Source organism: Protopterus annectens, chromosome 1.part1 (genome assembly GCF_019279795.1).
Source record: "Protopterus annectens isolate FY-2018-M chromosome 1.part1, PAN1.0, whole genome shotgun sequence".
In the NCBI taxonomy this organism is placed as follows: domain Eukaryota; kingdom Metazoa; phylum Chordata; order Ceratodontiformes; family Protopteridae; genus Protopterus; species Protopterus annectens.
In genome coordinates this window covers 1,768,600,651-1,768,625,725 of record NC_056726.1, presented here as the reverse complement: position 1 = coordinate 1,768,625,725, position 25,075 = coordinate 1,768,600,651, and the positions used below count along the sequence as shown (strand labels likewise).

The following is a 25,075-nucleotide window of genomic DNA, read 5'->3' as shown; positions in this document are numbered from 1 at the left end:
ATCTACTGCCAATCATTAGCGGACCGGAGTTCCACTGTGGTGACCCCTAACCAAAGCCGAAAGAAGAACAACAACAGATGGCAATACAATACTACTAGTAACAGAACACGAGTATCTAGATATCACCATGGACCACTCCCCCTTTCATTGACCAAGCATACTTACAATATTATTAGCAAAATAATCTATCAACTAAAACTACTGAATTTTACGCCTCCTCATCCCTAGAGCTTCTAATGCCTTAGCTAAAAATGTGCTTATCCCTAAAATCAAATATGGGTTTTATTTTGTAGCTTTACATTCATGCTCAAACCCATGTATATATAAAAAAACTATAAACAAAATCTGCAAATTTGTTCTTCTTAACTCATTAACACCTATGTGGTACAGAATATCACACCTCTAGCAGCCTACACACAGCTAGCATTCTTGAACAATTTCTGAAAAATAAAATTAAAAGGCATAAGGTAGATAAATGTATCTATTTTATGATCAGTAAAAGCTATTAAAACTGTACAAATAGCAATGTTAGTAAGAGGTATTCTTTACACTTCATTCATAGTCCTTCTATATGCTATAATATATTATAATGTACACAAACCCAAAATTATATTTTTTGCTAAACTTTCAAAAACAAATTCTCTTATCTCAGAAACTGTACAAGTCAGGTGTATATTGTTAGAATATTTCTGTTAACTAGACATAAGCTTTCACATGACAACAAAAAGTTTCTCCATGTGTGCGTGTTTATTGAGATATTTACAGGGATATGACAACATATGCTTTATAGTATAATTAGCAATTTAATTCACACTGAATATCTCTCAAGATATGCAACACACAGTGCAAATTCCAAAGATAGCTTTATGTGACATCATCCGAGGTTTCATCCGATGTCATGCAACAGTTTTTAAGTCATTTAAGTTTTTTGAAGCATTAAGTACATATGGAAATAATGTTTATTTCATTTTCATACTTGCTAACAAAAAATGGCAATATCGAGGGTATAGTGTGATATAAATAGACACTGGCAATGTGTTTCCCTGTCCCCCACCATGGCATAATATGTAGGGCTCTCAAGTATGAAAATATGAACAAAAATATGAACATGTGAACAATAAGTGACAAATAGTTATTAATTTCTCTACTGTAACACATCCTAGATTAACCATCTTAGTGTAATTTTATTAATAACGTTTTGTACTTTCTAATACTGCCTATTATTAGCTGGCAAGTTGCTTACATAAAGAAGCCAGACCCAGAAAAGGTCTGAATGCCATAAGGAGCTGTGTGTGAACTGGATATATACAAAAAAGGCATTTTAGGCTTCAATGATTTAAAGAACCAACAAACGTATCACTTACAGCAAGTCTGCTCTTCAATTTTTCCCTTAGAACTAGTCAAACTTGCAAAAATAAGCACTCAACCTTCATTCTACAGCCCAGCACTTGCTCAAATTTCTCAGTAAGCACTAAGTTTAGCACTACACCCCCCCATATTATATAGAAGTACAAGGCTCCCTATTCGCCCATTCCAGACAACCAATAAATCAGTTCTTTAAACCATCCAGGCATGTCCAAATTTCAGTTTCAGGTATACTCTCCAGTCCAGTTGGTGAATCTGGGAATCCTGAGGCAATGTTATAATTGCCCTATGTACACAGACAAACCTCTCCTCCTTCCAACAAACACAAATATATGTGAGAGATGCAACTATACAGCCAAACTGGAGGCCGGGCTCTCTCAACTCAAGACTGGCACAGTCAGTCAGGAGGTGAAGGAAAACACTCGCACCATACAACCAGTCTCACATAGACAAATCGCACCAGCAAACAAGACACATAAACTCACAAAAACATACGTGGAGGCTCTAAATAAAAATCTGCCAAAACAACAGAGACCTCCAAAACAGACATCCAAGCAACCACTACCACACAACAACCTTCACGTATCACATACTTCACAAAGTCAGTGTGCCACGCAGTTGCAGCCCCCAAGGCTAAATAACACACCTAATACACTAGTAATTGGAGACTCTATTGTCAGGCACACTGATGTCCCACTCACCAGACTGGACAAGGAGAAGGTCATGGTAAGCTGCCTGTCGGGTGCCAGGATCCGCCACATAACACAAGCACTCAGGTCACTCCATGGCAGGTACAAATATGACTCTGTCATTGTCCATGTTGGTGTGAATGACCTGAGATGTACCTCCCTGGACTACATGAAAAGAGACATAGAGGAACTCTCTGATCATGTAGCCCAGGCAGGTATGACCTTGACCCTGAGTAGCATCTTACCCTCACCAAGAATGATGCCACAGTATAAAGACAAAATGATCAATTTTAACAATTGGCTAACCTATTGGTGTCATTCTAAGGGGATCCAGTGTCTGTCAGCCTGGGATGACATGCTCGACAAACCACGTTGCTTCACCAAGGACTGCTTGCACCTGTCACCCTTAGGCTTTCAAATACTGGCTAAGGCTCTTGCCACCCCCATAGTGTCTTTTTTAGGCAAGGCTCAAAAGACAAACCCACCTCCATAGACAATATCAGAAACAAAAAACTAAGGGTAATGTTACTCAATGCTAGAAGTCTAAACCTCAAGATGCATGCACTCAAGGCACTCCTCAGTATGGAGAAAATGGATATCTGTGCAGTAACAGAAACCTGGTTCATGGCTCCAGAGAGCATCCCAGCATTACCAGGATTCAACTCATACCATTCTTTTTGGCCCCAGAACTCGGACCAAAATACTAAAAGCGGGGGAGTATCCATCTTCATCAAGGATACCCACACCTCCAGGTTAGTGGCACTGCATAAGGCAGCGAAGACCATCCATGTGCAACTAACAGTAGGTAAAACTGCTTTTCAGTTTGTAGCCTGCTACAGATCACCCTACTGATGCAGAACCCCCACTCAGCATTCCTGAGAACATTGGAAAATATGAAGGTCTCACCAAACACCATAATATTGGGGGACTTCAACTACCCAAACACTGACTGGGAAAACTAATCAAGCCCCAACTCTTTTGCCCAATGGTTCCTTGAGTTTATAAACTCAAATGCCTTGGAACAACTGGTCACCACTCCCACAAGAGGGGACAACATATTGGACTTGGTCATCACCAACATTGGGGCTAAATGTTCTGTACCAGAGGTAAACCCCTCGTTGGTAAGATCAGACCATAAACTAATCACATTGGACATCCACATCCCATCCCCACCCCCAGCCAAGGAAACCACTGTGAAAAATTTCTCAAAAGCAAACTTCACACTTCTCAAGACCGAGGTGGGAAGTTTCAAAGCCCCCAGACATATGGAAAATGCTACCCAAACCACAGAATCCTTTACAATTGAACTCTATGAGCACCTACAAGAATGCATGTATCGTGCCACCCCAAGTAAAACCAAGACTCACTCCTCCAAAAACAGGAGACCAGTCTGGTGGAACCCAGCCATAAATAAGCTATACAACAGAAGGAAGAAACTATTATATGAAAAGGCAAAATCCCAAAAAGGGAAGGCATCCCTGATCAGTACTAGTAAGAAACTTCAATCCCTCATAAAATCATCAAAGGCTAGATTTGAAAGAAAATTAACCAAAGACTCTAAAGATAATCACAAGGCGTTCTTTAGCTACATCAAGAATCTTGGTGGCAACTCTCAGATATGCTCTGAGCTGGTGCAAAATGGCACAAAATACACTGAGCCCACTGACATTGCCAACATCCTGGCAGACAGGTTCAGTGCAAACTTTACCCCCCCTTCTCCCCCAAAAGAGCCAGTGTCTATCCCAGAAGAATGCAATCCCCCAGACATCACAGACACACAGGTGAAAGCAGCCCTCTCCAAAGTAAAAAACACAGCATCAATGGGACCGCATGGTATCCCGGGCTGTGTCTTACACGAGCTCCAAAAGGAACTAAACCCTCACATAAATTCACTGTTCCAACTCAGCCTTACCACAGGTTATGTACCCAAAGAATGGCGTACAGTAACAGTGATCCTGCTTCACAAAGGTGGCACCACAATGGATCCTGGGAACTATTGCCCTATAAGCCTGACTAGCCTGGTCTGCAAGGCTATGGAGCACATCATCATGGAACTCATAAATAAAGACATTGGGAACCTCCAAACACTGGACCCTACCCAATTTGGCTTTGTTAAAGGCAGATCTTGCCTCTTAAACCTAGTTTACTTCTTTGAAACAGTTACCAAAATCAGAGATGAGAGAAAGGTAGTCCACACAGCCTACCTGGACCTCGCAAAGGCCTTCGACACAATACCCCACTCTGGCATCATAAATAAGCTTACTAGCTTAAATATTAACCCATATGTCACAAGATGGGTTGCAAACTGGCTCAGGGATAGAACTCACATGGTCAGAGTCGCGGGTGCCATGTCCAACTCTAAACCGGTTACAAGTGGCGTCCCACAGGGCTCAGTCTTGGGACCCCTCTTGTTCGGTATTTACTTCTCTGAGGTACAGGCAAACACGGGAGGACTGTGGCTTACCAAGTTCGCAGACAATTGTAAACTCGGAGCCATAATAGATTCTCCAGCTGACACAGGCATCCTCCAGAAGGGCCTTATGGAAATGGATACCTGGTGTCAGAACCATGGCCTCAAGCTAAATGCCAAAAAGTGCATAGTCATCCCCTTTGGGAAAAACAAAGTGCCCACACCACATAGGAGGTAATCCACTAAGTACCAAAGAAGTAATTAGGGATCTGGTGACCCAAGTAGATAGTAGCCTCTCCTTTGACAATCACATTGCCAAAGTGGTTAGAAAAACCTTCTATATAGCTCACCTAATCACAAAAGGGTTCACATCTAGATCAAGAGAGGTCATTGTGCCCCTCTACTCATCGCTTGTCAGGCCCATAATTGAGTACAATGCCCCATTTGGGATGTACCTTACCTGACACCTGCAAAAACTGGAGAGACCTCAAAAATACCTCACCAAGAGGATCGTGGACCTAAAACAGATGCCCTATGCAGCTCGACTAAAGAAGCTCCAACTCTACTCAGTTGCTTACAGCCTACTCAGAGGTGACCTGTGCCTGACATTCAAGATCATGTCTAACCTGGAACTGTTGGACATGCTCCACCTCAAGAAAACCAGTTCCATTAGAACTACACGGTCCAGGGATTTAAATCTTAGTACAACAATAAACAGGACATGCTGGAGGGGTAGATTCATATCCCAAAGGCTTCCCTCGCTCTGGAATAGAATCCCAGTCCATGTTAGACAGAGCCCCTCGCTGACCCTCTTCAAGAGAAATCTTGATGAGTGGATGGGTAATCGTAAATTTACTCCGGGGATCACTTCTATGGCCCTGCTGGACAGAGGCTCAGGAATCTAGTCTAAAAGGGAGGCGAAAGCCAACATTCTGGCTAGGCTTATAAATGCCCTAGGCAGATAGCCTAGTACCTACCTATGAACCTATGAACCTATAAAATGGTGTAGCCAGCTGCCTGTAAATGAAAGTGATACATTTCTTCTTAGCTGTCACATCTGAAAGTTTTAAATTGGGACATTGTCTCCCAGAAAACAAAACTGCAAATCAAGGAGCCTAACTATACACTGAGAGAGCCAAAAAGATGGCATTACTCTAAATGGACATCATTTTAAAACCTCCACAAGGGAAAGAGCTCTAGGTTAGGCCCAACTGCCTGGAATCAGCTACCTGCAGAAGTGAGGTAGCAAGGGACACTCCAATTATTTAGAAACAAAGAACAACCATTTAAGGACACCTAATGCTCTTGCTTCTCTGACAAAGGAACGTTCTTGCAGCTCACACTGTAGTCACATAGTTCTTGTGAAGATTTACTTTTAAGAGATGACCACTGAATCAGGGCCGGTACTAGCATTTTGGGGGCCCCCAGCAAGTTTCAAGTTGGAGGCCCTACCCAGGAGAATATAAAGTGTGACCACATTGCTGTCACACCCCCTTCCCTGCCAAGCTCATCCAGCACCATTTAAAGATCACTATAGTGGAGATCATTAAAGGCCTTTAAGTGTTTATGCCTGCTTAATTCCCATGATCGCCTTCTTTTCCCTTTACCATAGTTAAAATCCTTACTTCTTCCTTACCCTTGTCCCAGACTTCCCCTAAGTTTTGTTCTACTCCATCTATGGTACCAAGCTTATCAGTCATTATGCTCTGCCATTGCTACAATGCAACCTGCCACATGAGTAAGGAAGTGCCAATGTTGTTCAATAAATTTATTGTTTCATTTCATCATCAACGTCAACCCCCTTTTTCACATTTTTTACATGAGGCCGGGTTGCCATGTTAACTGTTGCCATTTCTCTCAATTCAGTGTCACAATCCTGCTCTCTTCAGCACTCATGCAAGGCTGTCACAGATCTTCAAACACACAATCCATCCACCTCTTTGCTGGATGCCCTTGTTTCCTCTTAACTACTTCCTGCCTGTCCCAAATCTTTTTCGCCACATTGTCTTCTGCTTTTCTGCACATGTGCCCGTGCCACAGTAATCTGTTTTCTTTGATATTTTCTGGAATAGGAGCTACTTTGGCTTCTGATCTTATGTTCACATTTCTTAATCTGTCCCATGGTGTACATCCTACCACCCTTCTTCTTAGGGTGCTAGAGCCCTGAATAATTCCTTGAAATGTTGTACTTTCCCTCCAGTCAACTTCCAGGTCTTCAGCCTGGTTTCTGTTGACCTTAGAGCCTTCTCTGACCACTGCTTGGAGCTGATTGTGGCAACCAGTGGTTTATGCTGTGAGTTGACTGTTTCACTGATTCTACCCCAGTGCCTTCTTCTTATTAGGAGATGTTTACCTGAGTTGCATGTTGGCTTCTCTTGTATATGATCTTGTGACTGTCCCTCTTTCTGAACCATGTGTTGGCTACTATCAAGCCATTTTCCATACAGAAGTCTAGAATGGCCTCTCCTTTGTTATTCCTGTTGCCCCACCCATGTGGACCCAGGCAGTCCTCATATCCTGTTCTGTTTGTCCCCGTACGTGCATTCAAGTCACCCATCCTCATCATCAATTCATGCTGGACTGCTTTATCTAGTAGGCCCTGAACCACTTGAGTTTGTCTTTCAAACTAAAATGCCTGATCAGAAATGCCCTTTGGCTTCAATAAGCAGGTTTGTTTCTAACTAATTTATAAAGCAGTAAACTATGATTCTTCCACAGCCATATTTTACTTTTATTAAAAGTAGAATTAATTTAATTTATAGCTGCTTATTTGAAATTACTCTTTAAAGTTATTTAGTTAAGCAGCAAAGCATCATTTACTGTTACAGGTGCATACTGTTTAGATAAAATAATATTTTGAGTCATTTAAATATAAATTATATGGCATTTAAGTATGAAAAATCTTTAATGTCCTTCCCCAAATTTATTATATTGCATCCTAAATGCTGCTCATGTGTGTGTTTTCTTCCACTAGAATACAAACTATTCATATATTTGATGGATGCATTAAGAGCTTTTAATGTCACTGTCAAGTCCTAAAATGCAGAAAGTGTCAGCACAACATTAATATTAATCTCCTACGTACAGGAAATGCAGTATGAGCAAAGCTTTGACAGAAATCCTTCAGTGCAAGCACTGAACTTTTGGGGATAAACTGCATCACTTTGGACAGTCATCATCTTCTTTTGGCTGTTCCCGTTAGGGGTCACCACAGTGGATCACCTGTTTCCATTTCTTCCTGTCCTCTGCATCTTGCTCTGTCACACCAACCACCTGCATGTCCTCTCTCACCACATCCATAAACCTTATCTGAGGCCTCCCTCTTTTCCTGTTTCCTGGCAGCTTCATCCTTAGCAGCTTTTTCCCAATATACTCTGCATCCCTCCTCAGCACATGTCCAAACCAACATAATCTTGCCTCTCTGGATTTGTCTCTAAACCTTCCAACCTGGGCTGACCATCTAATATACTTATCCCTAATCCTGTCCATCCTCGTCACACCTAGTGTAAATCTTAATATCTTCAACTCTACCACGTCAAGCTCTGACTCCTGCCTTTTTGTCAATGCCACTGTCTCCAACCCATATAACATAGCTGGTCTCACTACCCTCTTGTAGAACTTCCCTTTCACTCTTACTGGTACTCGTCTTCACAAATAACTCCTGACATGCTTCTCCACCCACTCTATCCTGCCTGTACTCTCTTCTTCACCTCTCTTCCACACTCACTGTTACGCTGAACTATTGATCCCAAGTATTTAAACTCATCCACCTTCGCCACCTCTACTCCTTGCATCCTCACCATTCCTCTATCCTCCCTCTCATTCACACACATATATTCTGTCTTAGTCCTGCTGACCTTCATTCCTCTTCTCTCTAGAGCTTATCTCCATCCCTCCATGGTCACCTCCACCTGCTCCCTACTCTCACTACAGATCACAATGTCATCTGCAAACATCATAGTCCACGGGGACTCCTGTCTGATCTTGTCTGTCAACCTGTCCATCACCATTGCAAATAAGAAAGAGCTCAGAACTGATCCTTGATGTAACCCCACCTCCACCTTAAACGCACCTGTCACTCCCACCGCAGACCTCACCGCTGTCACACTACCCTCGTACATATCCTATACCACTCTTATATACTTCTCTGACACTCCTGACTTCCTCATACAATACCACAACTCCTCTCTAGGCACCCTGTCATATGCTTTCTCTAAGTTTACAAAAACACAATGCAACTCCTTCTGACCTTCTATGTACTTCTCCATCAACACTCTCAGAGCAAACATCGCATCTGTAGTGCTCTTTCCCAGCATGAAACCATACTGCTGATCACTAATCATCACGTCCCTTCTTAACCTAGCTTCCACTACTCTTTCCCATAACTTCATGCTGTGACTGATCAATTTAATCCCTCTGTAGTTACTATAGCTCTGCACATCATTCTTATTCTTAAAAATTGGTACCAAAACACTTTTTATCCATTCCTCAGGCATCCTCTCACTTTCCAAGATTCCATTAAACAATCTGGTTAAAAACTCCACTGCCATTTCACCTAAACACCTCCATGCTTCCACAGGTATGTCATCTGGACCAACAGCCTTTCCATTCTTCATCCTCTTCATAGCTATCCTTACTTCCTCCTTGCTAATCCATTGTACTTCATGATTCACTATCCCCACATCATCCAACCTTCTCTCCCTCTCATTCTCTTCATTCATCACTTTGGACAATATACAATTAAATCAAACACCACAGACAGCAACAATCGTCCGGATGTAAAATGCTGTGGTTTACATATATACCAAACTTCAGCATTTTGTTTCCTAATATTAATTTTGTCGAGTGCATGTATGGTCAAGTGGCACATACTTCAAAGAAGGAAGTAATTGTAGGTCTGGAGAGATAATGCTTAAAGTTTCTTCCATACCAAATGTTTCAGCATGGGGCGGGGGGATGCAAGTGTCTGTGGTTTAATGTTACGCATTAATGTTAGGTAGAAAAGTCCCAGCATTGCTCCAGTTAAAAAAAAAAAAAAACTTACTTCCTTGTCTGCTGCAGCCAGTCAAGTCCCTTGCTTCACTGAAGCAGACCTGATTGAGGGCAGCTTACAGACAAGTTTAAAAAAAAAATGGAAAAAAGTTTGCGCTATCACGATGACATCATGAAGCCATGCAGACATCTACAAAGTTCAGAGGAAGGGGAAATGAATGATGGAGAAGGAGAAACCCACAGCTGCTGCATGGGGGCCCTCTTTCACGGGCAGATGATCAGGAGCTCCCTGCGGCCACGGGTTCCCTGGTTGCCTAACGTCGGCTATGCTACTGACTGAATGTCACTTGCATTAGTAATTGCAAATAACATTCAAATGTAAGTTTCTGCATTGCTTCTGTACTATATAAAACAGTTTTCTTTAGTTTATGTATAATTTTCTGTTTGTGTCTTGTGTCATAGTAGCTGAGTCGAAGCTGAAGAAGGTTTGTTGACCAGTTCACTTACTAAATAAATAAATAAATAGGTAGATAGCTATGTATTTCATATATCTATATATATATATATATCTATATATAGATCCCTATCAGTTCATCAAGGTTTCAGAAAGCTTTTGAATGGAGATCATGGTATAGCATGGATCAAGAAATTTACCCTTTTCTTCACTGTAGTGTGATCTCAGAGATGGCATATATAATTTGCCAGTGGTGCAGGGCATTGCCCCACTGCATAAACATAAAATGTAGACTTTTGTGGGGGGGGGGGTTGATGTTCGAGTTTTTGGAAACATTATATGTTCTCATCTGTATGAATTTCAAGTTTCTCTCTCTCTCATATGTTCATAGGCAGGTACTAGGCTATTGGTGCTAGGGCCTATATAAGCCTAGCCAAAAGGGTACACTGGCTTTTGCCACCCAAGAAAATTATTTTCCTGTGCCCCTGTCGAGCAGAGCCACAGAGGTGATCCCCAGGGTGAATTTTTTATTTCCCATCCAATCATCAAGATTTTTCTTGAAGAGTGCTAATGAGGAGCTTTGTTTGATATAGATAGGTAGTTTGTTCCAGAGTAGGGGAAGTCTCCAGGACAGGAATCTATCCCCCCAGCATGTCCTGTTTATTGCAGTGACAAGGTTTAGGTCCCTAGAGCGTGTAGCTCAGAGGGATTGGGATTTCTTTAAGTGGAGCATGTCCACCAGCTCAGGGTTTGACATAACTTTGTATGTTAGGCAGAGATCACCTCTGAGTAGGCGATATGCAACAGAGTAAAGTTGGAGTTTTTTGAAACGGTCTGCTTAGGGCATCTGTTAGAGACCGGTAATACTCTTTGTGAGGTATTTCTGCAGCCTTTCCAGTTGCTGTAGATGTCTTGTGAGGTACATACCAAAAAGGGAGTTGTACTCTATAATGGGTCTAATGAGTGACGAATAGAGGGGAGCAATTACCTCTTTTTTCCTGGATGAGAAACCTTTTGTGATGAGGTGTGCCATGTAGAAGGATTTCCTGACTACTTTGGTGATGTGATTATCAAAGGAGAGACTACTGTCCACCTGTGTCCCAGGGTCTCTTATCACACTTTCGGTGTTAAGTAGACTACCACCTATGTGGTAGCTCATGGGTACAGAATTTTTACCAAAGAGGATGACAATGCACTTTTGGCATTGAGCTTGAGGCCATGGCTCTGACACCAGGCATCTGCTCCGTGAGGCCTTTTTGTAGGATGTCCACATCGTTAGGAGTTTTGATTATGGCTCCTAGTTTGCAGTCATCTGCGAACTTCATTAGCCAAAGACCTTCTGTGTTAGCCTGTACTTCAGAAAAGTAGATACCAAACAGGAGAGGACCCAGGACTGTACCCTGTGGTACTCTACGTGTCACTGGTCTGAAGTCAGATTTGGAGTCTGCTACTTTCACAGTGTGGGTTCCGTCAGTGAGCCAGTTGGCAACCCATCTTGTGACATAGAGATTTATACCTAGTTTAGTGAGCTTATCTATAATTCCAGTGTAGGACATGGTGTCAAAAGCCTTGGCAAGATCTAGATAGGCTGTGTGAACCACCTTGCCCTCATCTACGGCTTTGGTGACTGCTTCAAAGAAGTCTATCAAGTTTAGGAGACATGATCTGCCTTTTACAAATCCAAACTGGGTGGGGTCAAGAGTTTGGAGATTACCAATGTCTTTGTGTATAAGATCCATGATGATACGTTCCATGGCCCTTGCAGACCAGGCTTGTTAGGCTAATGGGGCAGTAGTTCCTGGGGTCCATGGTGGCTCCCCCTTTGTGGAGTGGGATAACCATCACTGTGCACCATTCAGTGGGCACAAAGCCTGAGGTGAGGGTATGATTGAACATGGTGCTTAGGTGGGTGCCATTTCATTCTGCAGTTCATGTAGAACACAGCCTGGGATGTTGTCAGGTTCCATGGGTGCTATGTTCTTGGCTTTATAGAGTATGGTTTTTACTTGTGCAGCCGTCATTACAGGAACTTTGCATTCTTCCAGTACAGAGACGGGCCCTTTAGAGGGTGAGAGGGGGGTAAAGTTAGCACTGAGCCTATCTGCCAGGATGTTGGCAATATCAGTTGGTTCTGTATATTTAGTGCCATTGTGCTGTAACTCAGAGCAGATCTGGGTGTTGCCATTGAGATTCTTGACATAGCTATTGAATGCTTTGTGGTTGACTTTAAAATCAGTGGCAATTTTGTTTTCATAACTAGTTTTGGAGGATTTTATGAAGGATCTCAGCTTCTTACTGAGGCTGACCAGGGAGTTCCTCCAATCATGGGATTTTACTCTTTTTAGCAACAGTTTCTTTCTTCTGTTGTAGAGTTTGTTTATGGCAGGGGACCACCAGATTGGCTCCCTTTTTTTGGACGATAGCATCTTGGTTCTGTTAGGGATCGCACGATCCATGCACTTGTGTAAGTGCTTATAAAGTGCATTTGTGTAGGATTCAACAGTCGTACCTCTATTGTCCATCTTCATGGGTGTTGGGAAGTTTGTCACTTCTGTCTTAAGAAGCGTGAAGTTGGCTTTGGAGAATATTTTTATGGGGGTAGGAGCGGGATGTGGATGTCTAGGGTGATTAGCTTGTGGTGGGATCTGGCCAATGAGGAAATGACCTCTGGTGTGGAACACCAGTCACCCATGTTGGTAATGACCAGGTCTAGGATAGTGCTTCCCCTAGTGGGGTGTGTATAAGTTGATCCAAGGCATTGGAATTTTTGAATTCCAAAAAACATTGAGCAAAAGAGTTGGTACATGAATAGTTTTCCCAGTTAATGGTGGGGTAGTTGAAATCACCCATTATTAGGGTGTTGGGTTGTTCTCTAATATTTTCCATTGTATCAAGAAATGAGGAGTGGGAATCCTGGGGCATGGTGGGGGATCTGTAGCAAGTTACAATTTGGATTGTGGTCTTGCCCAGAGTTAGTTGTACTTGGATAATCTCAGATGCATTATGCTGAGCAACTAGCCTGGAGGTGTGGATATCCGTAATGAATATGGACACACCTCCACCTTTAGTGTTTCGGTCCAGGTTAGGAGGCCACAAGGTGTGGTATGAGTTATAGCCTAGTAATACAGGGGTGCTCTCTGGAGCCTTGAACCAGGTCCCTGTCACTGCACAGATGTCGATGTTCTCCATTTTAAGGAGTGCCTCGAGTGAATGCATTTTGCGGTTTAGACTTCTAGCATTGAGTAGCAAGCATTACCCTCATATTTTGCTTGCTTGTACCTATTAAGGTGGTGAATTTGTCTTTCTCTCTCTCTCTCTATGTGTGTGTGTGTGTGTGTGTGTGTGTGTGTGTGTGTGTGTGTCTGTGTGTGTGTGTGTGTGTGTGTGTGTGTATGTGTATATATATATATATATATATATATATATATATATATATATATATATATATATATATCATGTGATTATTATTATTATGTGATGATTATATGTGTTTGCCTAAGGTTGAATACTAACAAGAATGAATGTCAAATCACAAAATAAAAAAAAAACAGTGAACACACAAAATACTGTATTCAACAACAAGTAAAACTTAAAACAACAATCAAAAACGTACATGCCTAAAAATAAAGAAAACTGTGTTTTTTAAGGGGACAAGCCCAATAAATCCCATCCCTGCAACTTTATATGCACTAATTTTGAGATCACCCAGCAGCAGGAAAAGAACATATACCCAATCCCTGTCATTATGTATTCTTTCAGAACTCAGTTACGGCACATATTCACTTGCCCAAACATTCTCTATGTGCTACTATTTACCTGCACTATATATATAAAAAAAAAAAAGTTGACCAAAGCAGATTTGCATGAGTAAACCCTTACATTTGCATTCTCTCTTTTTAAGACTCAGAACAGTACATTGACACATATGTGTACATTAGTACATTAGGGTCTGTATTATAATCTCGAAGGTTTAAAACTTTGAATCACTAAAGATAGAACTTTAGTGATTGAAGTCTTAAACCATCAAAACAAAACAAAAATATTAAATTAAAAATAAAAAACGAACTAGTGTGTAGACAGGGAGGCAAGCTCCCTCTGCACCCCCCACACCCCCCTACTTTAATATACCAACTCTGAGAATGCACTACATTGAAGTAAATGGAAATCTCCCCCTACGGAGATTTTCCGTTCAAACGTTGGATGTAGTGCACTTTCGGTATTCTCGTGTCGACAATATCTTATTCAATATTGTCAGACTTCGAGATTTTAATATAGACCCATACATTATACTGCATTTTTATACCCAGCATGCTTGCCAATACTTTGTATTGTCACAGCAAAAAGAGACACATTGTCTGTCAAGTCTGCTCACTAGGGCAGATCTTAATGCGTAGTTTTCTTTTTTCTTGTCCATCCACATTTACTCAGTGTCTTCCAGTTGATCTGTGTCCCCTTGAAGGCCCCTATAGAATCACAATATCTGTCTAGTCTGCTGACTGAGGGGCTCTTAATATGTAGTTTCCTTTTTTCTTATCTCACCTATGTTTACTCACTGCCTTCCAATTGATCTGTGCTCCTTGAAGGCCCACATAGAGTCGCATTTCATCACCTACTCAGGTAGACTGTTTAAAGAGTCCTAGCCCTCTCTATATAAAAGTATTTTTTAGTTTCTAGGCTGAAGTATGCAGCTTGTAGCTGCATATGCCTAATGTGCTGAATCTTGCACTTATCTGCATTGAAATTCCGTTGCTGACGTTCTGCAGACTTTCTTCCCATCAATTTCCAGCTTTCGGAAATAAATCATACTCTTGCACAAAATGTAAATTTTACCACGTCTTAAGAAAAATTAGTTTGAAAAAGTAAGTGATATATGTAATCTTGGGTACATTACTGCATGCTGTTGTCTTCTGGTAAGCATTATGTGTAAAAAGACTGGTCACTGCCAGTGTCTTTTAATTAGACATCTACTAATGGTAATCCAGGTATAGAGTTAGTCAAGATCAATATATAATAATTAATCATGGCTGTGACAAAGGAGGATGCTGCCAGCACAGCTATCTGAAATTTTGTAAATAATTAGATGTCATTTGTGAAGACCAACATGATTTATTTAAGATATCAGAACTATATGTCATTTGTATATCAGACTGGTTGGTACAGACATGTATGTTGAAGAGGTATTTTGTAAAATGCTTGAGCTTAAAATGTATCCACAGTGTGCCCCGCTGGAAGTCAATATAAATGTATATGCACATTTGTAATTGTTTAAATGTATATATTTTAAAAGTGGAAACTGGAATACAGGAGGTTAACTTCAGAAAAAGAGCTGAAATTAAATTACTTTATAGGCTAGATGCTGAGAAGTGTTCTGTATTGTCTTCAGAGTGAACTAATTACTACCTCTGAAAGTATGAAGGAATGTAATTGTTTTATGACTTTCAGCATCTGAAAAAGATCTGAGGTTTTTCACAAATAGATGCTAAGTACTGCTAGCTTCCATCACTAGGGGGTTTACCTGGGATAGAGTCAGATGACAAGAAATTATGTCATTCTACAAACTATCCCAGCAGTAATATTTGAGATATTAATTTTAGGAGTCTCTTAGAGAAACAGTGCATTCTGTATTTGGTATTTGGACCTGACAACAAGAGCCATTCACCACACATCTGCCTTGTACTGATGAAGTACGTTACTAGATAATATTGTAATTGTCTTAGATATAGTCAGGAATATAGCATAGTGTAGTTTAGATTTAGTTTTTCTTTATTTATTTGAGACTGTCCTGCAATGTTGTTTTAAATATTTCCTGTGATTTTGACTTTTGATGTCACTGTGAATATATATTTAGTATTGACTTTTTCTTTTATTATTTATTATTAAATATATTTATACATTTTATTGTGGCCAATCTTTGTAGAGATACTTACGTTTTGAGAATACTTGCATTTTATTTGGTGACACTGTGTGGGCCACTCCTAATAGCCTTGCTCTTGGTCAAACTACCATTTGTATTAATATTACACAGTAAGATTGGACATTCTTTATTAAGGGTCTTAAAGTAGCTGATAAGGAGTTGGCTGGTGACAGTGATAACTACATTATAGTCTGGGCAAAAAGGGGGCATAGCTAGTAAACCTGTGTCAGCCTTTCCCAGGTGTGTGTGTGTGTGTGTGTGTGTGTGTGTGTGTGTGTGTGTGTGTGTGTGTGTGTGTGTAAATCAAACTTCAATGAGTGAATGTGTCAGCTACTTGGGCAGGGACACGAAGCAGTGGTTGGACAGAAAGGGCGCTCGAGGTCTTAGTTTGGCCACTCAGCTGAGATCTCAACTCTATATCTGTGCCACTGGGAAGTCTTGTTGAGGGACTGATAAAGAAGGAGAAACTAGCCCCGGACTGACTGTGGTCTTTGTAAGCTCTTAAGGGAAATTTCACTTGATGCAGAGAGCATGTATCTGTAAATACTGTGCACGTACTTGTCATCTTCCCAGTGTACGTCCCCCACTAGTGCCAGTGGTGACGATTGAGGCTCCTTGATTACTGGTCCAGTGGTGGGTTATCACAGTGGCATCAAATATATTGACATGTTTCTTAAATAAAGTGACTCATCCTCCACATCATGACCTAGTGTATTCCAGGTATACATATGTGAAGAACAGGTAAAAATAAATAAAATCAGAAACTATACATATAATAAGAATGATCTTTTTGTGTAGATCATTTACACAGTGAGTGACCTCAGATGCATAGCTGTCAACACCTTTCATCAAGAATCAGTGACAGAACCAAAAAAATAATGGAGATCAAATGCTTAAAATCAGGGAAACATTTTAAATAGTAAACAAAGCTACCTAAAATGTTACTAGAACAATAGGCATCAGATCAGTATGTTTTTTCTGATTAATAAGAGGTACAAAACACTATTGTCTGCTTTTATTAACTGATGTTTTATATATATATATATATATATATATATATATATATATATATAGAGTGCCTATTACCAGATTGCAGACGGAGTTTGTCGAATGTGTCTCGTTCGAACCGAAAAGAGTGAAAAGGCAAAATAGCAAAGCGGCTTTTTAGTGAATTTGTTCCCTGGGAAAGAATTTGCTTGGCAGCTTTCATTACCTTGCTGTTTTCTGCACTGTAGTGCGATCTCGGAGTTGGTATATTTAAGTAGGGGGGGTATGCATTATGTAATGTTTAAAGGTTTTTTTTTTTTATTTTGGAACAGTGATTTTTTTTTCCCTTGGAAAAAAAATCACTGTTCTGAGGTTTCGACGTTGTAAGCTTTCACTTACATGGGGTCGATTATTTATTGTTCGCTTTTGTAAGCATGCGATAATATAATATAGACCTATATATATATATATATATATATATATATATATATATATATATATATATATACATACACTATTTGATAAAGGGCAGGTTGGTTCACTATTCCAGAGACCCCTTTCTGCCATGACCCAGGTACGGGTGTGCAAACAGTATAGTAGCAGAAGTATAATCCTCAGTGATTAACCAGGAAAAAGAAGACCCATGTTCAAATGGAAACAGCTTGCATTGCTATTTGTTTCAGTAGGATGACCTGTAAAGAAATGTCTTAATTAAACAAATGTTTGTGACTTGGTGCTATTTTATGGTTACCTTTCTCTCCTTTATGTCCTTTTTCTCCTGCAGGTCCAGCCTTTCCAGGTAAACCAGGTAGTCCATTATCTCCTACATGAAAATGAAAAAACAAGGAATCATATTAATTATACTTACGTATCTTTGGAACTCTTTATTCAGCTTAGAGCTGCAGTTATCAAAGTTTTTTGAGCTGCAAATGTAGTAAATTTGTATTTTTGGATGTTTATGCTCTTTGAAAATCAATGATCTCAACACAAAAACACTGCAGAGTAAGACTGTGACGTTTGCTTGAAATATTTATTTCCATGAAATTACTTTCAAGTACAAAATAGTTCATTCTGGTTCATCATTGCAGAATGACCATTCCCTAAGGGCTACATTTTCCTTATTTAATTTCTCCACATTAAAAAAAAAACTCATGGAAGAAGCGATTCAAAAGCATAAGGATGAATATTCAGGCGGGACATATATTCAGTAAGGAATCGATATGGCTAATGTACAGTGCCACTGTGAAGAAATGCCACTGTATTTCATATATACATATATATCTATATATATCTATATATATATATATATATATATATATATATATATATATATATATATATATTTGATTATATATATAATTTTGGTAACCTCAACATTTACATTCAGTATATTTTCTGTATAATTTCTATGTAGTAACTCATAATCTTTCACCTTCTTTCATGCAATCAAAAATACAGTTTTATCAGCTTCTGTTGCTTCTGTGTGCCATAGTGTAATTCCATGTATCAGCTCACTTTCTTACAGCTTCAAAGTGTCTGCTCTTTCTGTGCACAGCTTCATTTTGTCTCATGCATCCCAAAAGTACTTTCCATTTGAGATATTGTACGAAGGACCTAGGTTAACTTTTTATTGTCTTTGTTTATTGGTAGTGTTTTGTACAATTTAAGCAACATTTTGGGTTCATAGTCACTGTTGTATTTACATTTAGTTCTGATATTGGCAAAGACATTTCTACTTCATCTGCCTGAGTCTGCACTGGTTGTAGCTTCAGACAGACAAAACACATACAGAACCCTTGCATTTTCTATGTGAGAGAGTTGCCTGCCACATCTTATTTATGTATACTAACTCCATGATTGTACAAACACAGAGAAGACTGAAACCCCATACACTTATAATCACTGCTGACACACTAATACAAAATTGCACCAATAGTGATTCTCAGCTGTAAACAGTGATTGATGGGTTGCAGCTCAGGGAAATATATCTGATGAGCTTAAACCTTGTCCCGTTTACACCGGACCAAGTGTAAGGAAGTTGATGGAAATTACAGTCATTTGTTATCAAGCTTAATAGTGTTGAAAGTTAACAGACCGATGTTGCTGGCATCTGGTGTTTCAGTATGGTGTATTTACTAATATATTCAGTATTTTATGCTTCAGCAATATATGCTACCGGGCTTTCAACATCTGACCATTTGAATTTGGTCTTTTTGCATTCAGTCTTTTAGCATTAGGGATTTAGCAGGGCTCCCTTTTAAACACAGTGCATTGAATGAAAAGGTCCTTAATCTTTCCCTTGTTAAGTGCGTGATCTGTATATTAGCTGTACTTTGCATAACAGAGCTTTATGTGTACATTATACTGTTTGCCTTAACGGTTGTCTGCACTTCCATTTGCCTTGGATCCAAATGAAAATCTAAACAGGATCAATTTGGAGTGGTCCATCTAGAAGGATAAGAAACTCTAAGCAAGTAAGTAACTATAACAAAAATGTATAAAGCAAACACTCACTGTTAAGGAAATGAAGATGTTTCCCAATGGTGGTATAAATGCCAATGTGCATCTGTCAAGAGTAAATCCTTCACCTCCTTAACCTAGTCCCATTATTTACTTATTTATTTATTTTATTTTACATTTGTTGACCGGGATAGTTCAACTGGATACATGTCCATTTTCAATGGAGGCCCGGGAAGAAAATCTCCAAGATAATAATACACATTGAACACTTAGTAAATGCATTGCAGCTCTGCATTGTGGGTGTAGTTTAGATGTGGTATCTGCATTAATGCTACTTTTATGCCTCCTGTTAATGTTATGTCACCCTTAAACATCTCTATTTTACAATCACAACCTTCCTACCATGTTTTGCTGGAGTAACAGATGGATGTTTGGATTGAACTCTATTGTCATTTTATGATATACTGGGGTAAATGGTATGATACTAGTGTTGTTGATTTTAACTTTTTAAAGGCCTTCTTGATGCTGTTGGTTGAGTCTAGGTCAAGTGTGAAAGATTCATATTCACTGATTTTTTTTTTTTGTATCTGGATTTATATTATTGTTTTATGAGAAAGTTATCTACTTGTATATAGTGACTGTCTACAAGGATCCAATGACACAAATGTGAGCAGCATTCATACTCTCAGATGAGTTCCCAGTGGGAGCGGATGTGCATCGTGGTTTAGCTCTTAGCCTGCTGCTTTTCATACTGGTGATTGACTACAATAACGAACAGGACAGACTAGACAGATCAAGAAAGTTTATGTATACAGACAAGGTGCCAATAAAATTAGACTTTGAACAGGAACATCAGCAAATAATAGGGGAAATTAATGCAAAACTAAGGGGACATCAGATGAAAGTCAGTACAAACAAGACAGTTGTAATGGAGGCAAATGGGGAAATCAGAAGCTGAAAACTGAAATTTAATGGAAAATAGTAAAATATGTTAACAGTTTCATGTATCTTGGAGGGGTGGTTGAAGAGGAGGGTCTGAATTAGGTAGCCAAAACTAGAATTGAGGGGTGGCAGCCACCTGGCACACTGTGTCAAGGATAGTATGTGACAGAAAAATTGAAATAGGTGGTGAAAGTTGAAATGAGTCCTTGACACAATATAAAAAAAATGTGAAAACAGGGCTGATGATGTTGATGATGATGAAAATGATGAAGATATTTCGACAATATTGATACATGAGCTTAATTTATGGATTGATTTATTTGAATTGAGACAGAGTATGCAATTGCTTCAATGGTTATTTTAATATATTCTGGGGTAACTGTTCAGATACAAGTGCTGTTGGTTTTAACTTTTTAATGGCCTTCTTGATATTATTGATTGAGTCTAGAACACGTATGAAAGACATATTTTATTGATTCTTTTATTTGTATCTGGGGTATATTGTTTTATAAGAGATGGGGCTACTTGTATATTGTATCTGTTGGACTTACATGCAGATATGCAGTTGTTTTCATTTCTGAACACCATATCCAGCACTTTCATGCAGGAGAAAAAAAATCCTTTGTAATCCCATTATAGAAAGGCAGCACCTCAGCTGACCTTCCAGACTTTATAACAATAGCTATCTTACTTTCCTATCTAAAATTTTAGAAAGGTGTATCCATATAACACATCATAAAATGTCTCCTAAATAAAAACTTGCTGCCACCCATGTAATATGGTTTTAGACAAAATCACAATGCAACATTATAGGTTTGGTCCCGAGGCCGAGAGATAAAACAACAAAATAACACCGTGGGTAAATCCAGCCCAGATTTTATTACAGAATATCTTTATTTTTATTATTTAAATAAATAATTAAATAAAATATAAATTTATGGTATATAATCTCTTGCTGCCCTTCGCACCTGTCTGGTGTTCAGCAAGTTCTAATGTAAGAGTTGTGGGCAAAAAGCGGAGAAGAAGCATTCCTCCATTGCCCTTTTCCGTTAGTATATTGAAAGATACATTAGCACGCGCTGTTGGGCTGGGCATTGTATAATAGCACTTCTATTCTTCTTAGATATTGTTAATCAAAAATGAAATGGTAGGGAACTGGTACCAACAATATTTCTCAACCTGTCTAAAGTTTTGATATCATGTCCATCAAGTACTCTTAGCCTAATTATTAAAGCTGGACACACACATTATCACTATAAAATTATTGGAATAATTAACACACTCGGTGCTCCCAGAGTTTTTGCTGTCAAGACTCCTCCTTTTTCTTGCAAGCTTCCCTTGGAGTACCATAAGGAGTCTGAGGCAATTACTAGTTAATGTATTCATAAATTACATTATCAGACAAATATTATTTTATAATCTGATGACTCTACCTTATTTTGTACAGTATTCACAATATAAAACAATTTAGCAGAATGTAAACATCCATCAAAGCCTTTGAAACATGGTTGAATAAGTCTCACCCAATTCTTAACACAAGCAAAAGTAAATGGATTATCTTGGACCTCAAAACTCAAGAAAACATAAGACGTGAAGGTCACTTTTCTCAATAAAGCACCCGCAGGTCAAGTGATCCAAAGAATATGGTTAAGTGTTATTGTTAGCAAACACTTACAGTTTAATAAATATACTAACTACATAACTACCAAGGCAAGATACTGCGGTAGTACAGCAGTAGCATTGTTGCCTCACAGCAAGAGGTTTTCCTGTTCGATTCTCGACTGGAGTGCCTTCTGTATGGAGTCTGCATGTCCTCCCCGTGGTCGAGTGGCCTCCGAAAGACATGCGTGAATGGGCGTGCCTTCGCTGAAGGTTGGGTGTCGGGCTGGCAACCCGGCCCCATAAAATCTACTGCCAATCATTAGCAGACCAGAGTTCTGCTGTGGCAACTCCTAACCGGGAAAAGACAAACAACAACATAACTACCAAGGCAAGTAAGAAGCCTGGCTCATTATACAAAGTTAAACCATATCTCTCAGATCAAGCTCAGTTATTAAATGCATAAACCCTCTGACTACACAGCCTAATATATGCCTTATCAATCTTATCTAATATCCATTTAAACAATATAAGCTAGAAAAAAAAATTAATAAAATAGCAATGCTTGTATCAAATCAAATAAGTAGAACTGATCACTGTATGATCTTAAAGATTTAAACCTGCTAAAATTAAAATAGGCCTAGACTTTATCACTGTGCAAAATAGTATATAGCATAATAAACAAGCCTGATAGATATCACACAGTTTCAAACTTAATACAACATATATCCCAAAACAAAATGTAAGATTCCATAACCAAAACCTCATACAAACATAAAAATCAAACGACAATTAAAACTTTTTTAATATTCATTACACGTATCAAAAAAATGGAACTCAGTCCCTCAAGAAATGAGAGAGGAAACCTATCTTAAGCACTCCAAAATCAAACTTTAAAACCATCTGCAAAGTAACTGGCATGCACTTCTTTCAGTGATCAGACCTAGATCTAATCTTATTTATACAGAAGTGTATCTTTCAATAACCTCCCAGGCATAATAATATTTATAGAATATGTTTCTTTGCTTTCCGTATTTTCTAAATGCATCTTGCATTCAGTTAAAGATTGTAACTTTCTTTCTAACTTGCCTGTGTCTAGTTACTAATACTTAATATAGTTTAACCAAGAAATAAGACATTGGAGGGTTCACCAGATAGCAAAACCAACTTTAATGAGCACACAAACAAAAATAACGCCTTAACTGGGTCACCATGTTTTCATCAGTAACTTCATCAGATGAGCAAACCAACTTTAGACAATCCTTTATATACAGCCCTTAATACCTCAATTAACAACCATTCCACATTTAAAGACACATTACAAAATAACCGAAAGGGCCTTACTGAGACGGACACCTGATGTCAAAGTCATGGCCTCAAGCTAAATGACAAAAAATGCATAGTCATCCCATTTAGGAAAAACAAAACACCCACAAATTGCCACCTAGGTGGCAGCCCCCTTAATACAGAAGAGGTAATAAGAGATCCGAGGACCCAGGTAGATAATAATCTCTCATTTGACAATCATATTGCCAAAGTAGTTAAGAAATGCTTCTATGTGGCCCATCTAATTACTAAAGGGTTCGCATCTAGAAATAAAGAGGTTATAGTGCCCCTCTACTCGTCACTCATTAGACCCATCATAGAGTACAATGCCCCATTTGGGATGTACCTCACAAGACACTTCCAACAGCTGGAAAGACCACAGAAGTGCCTCACCAAGAGGATTACTGGCCTCAAACATATGTCCTATGCAGCCCGACTGAAAAAAACTCTGGCTGTACTCAGTGGCATATCACTTACTCAGAGGTGATCTCTGCCTGACTTACAAAGCCATGTCCAACTCAGAATTGATGGACATGCTCCACCTAAAGAAATCCAAGTCACTGCGTGCCATGTGCTCTAGTGAGCTAAACCTCGCCACAACAATAAATAGAACATGCTGGAGGGATAGATTCCTGTCACAGAGACTTCCCATGCTTTGGAAAAAAATTCCAAATTACATCAGGCAGAGCCCCCTCACTAACACTCTTCAAGAGAAACCTTGACGAGTGGATGGGTAACAGAAAATACACCACTGGGATCACTTCATTGGCTCTGCTTGATAGAGGATCAGTTAATTAATCAATGGGGTGGTGAAAGCCAACACACTCTGGCTAGGCTTGTAAATGCCCTTGGGCAGATAGCCTAGTACCTACCTATGAACCTATTTTCTTTTTTCTTCTTCTTTCGGCTTTTTCCCGGTTAGGGGTCGCCACAGTGCTGTCCGCTCATGATTGGCAGTGGAGCTTTTACAGTGTCAAGTTGCCAGCCCAGTGCCCAACCTTCCACAGAAGGCACACACACACATGCACTCACATCTAGGTCCAATTTAGAGTGTCCAATCAACCTGCAGCATGTCTTTGGGATGTGGGAGGAAACTGGAGCACCCGGAGGAAACCCACGCGACCACAGGGAGGACATGCAGACTCTACACAGAAGGCACCCCAGCAAAGGATCGAACTGGAGAACCTCTTGCTGTGAGGTGACAATGCTAACCACTGCACCACTGTGGCCGCCCGAACCTATGAACCTATAAGGTACATAAAAAAATATCATAAAGAACTGTGTATACAGATCATATGTAACTTAAAATCAGTCAATTCAATATAGTAAAATTACAATAAAATGTGAAAAAGAGCCATGATACATATAAAATAACTGTACAGTAATATTTAAGAACATTTAAAAACATTTAAAACCTTTTTAAAAACTGATGTAAAAGAAAGCAATCATGAATCTATACATCAAAGCCTGCTATATAAAAATCTTAAAGAAACACTGCCATCTGCTGGACAAAATGTTTCAGACAGAACATAAAAAATGTATAGTTTTGCAGCTCTTACTTTTAAGACTAGCTTCAATGACATCATGTCATTTAAACCAGGGTGCTTATTTGCTTCTAACACTAATTGCCAGTTTAATTCTCTGTACTCTAAACGTGTCTCCCAGGGTCCACCCCTAGGATCTATTGGCAGTATTTCAATCACAAAAAATGGTACTCTGTTCCTATACAGCCTGTGTGTTTATATAAAGCATTATTTAAATTAATCTTTTTTATATCATATCTGTGTTCGTACATTCTAGATTTTAGTTTCCTTTCTGTTTTGCCTATATAAAATGCCTCACATTTACCACACAAAGCCAAATAAATGAGACCATTGGTGTTACAGTTGGAAAAACCTAAGGTTTTAATACATCTGTTCCTGGTTTTCAAATAGTAT

General features: G+C 39.4%; 1 protein-coding gene across 1 annotated transcript in view; it reads right to left on the bottom strand.

Moving 5' to 3' along the window:
• Positions 1 to 25,075, bottom strand: part of LOC122812120 (ficolin-1-like) — a 418,766-nt gene that overhangs the window by 366,544 nt on the left and 27,147 nt on the right. The window contains exon 3 of the mRNA XM_044084413.1: positions 17,563 to 17,634. Within this exon, the coding sequence (XP_043940348.1) occupies positions 17,563 to 17,634 (72 nt within the window). The remainder of the gene's footprint in view (positions 1 to 17,562; positions 17,635 to 25,075) is intronic.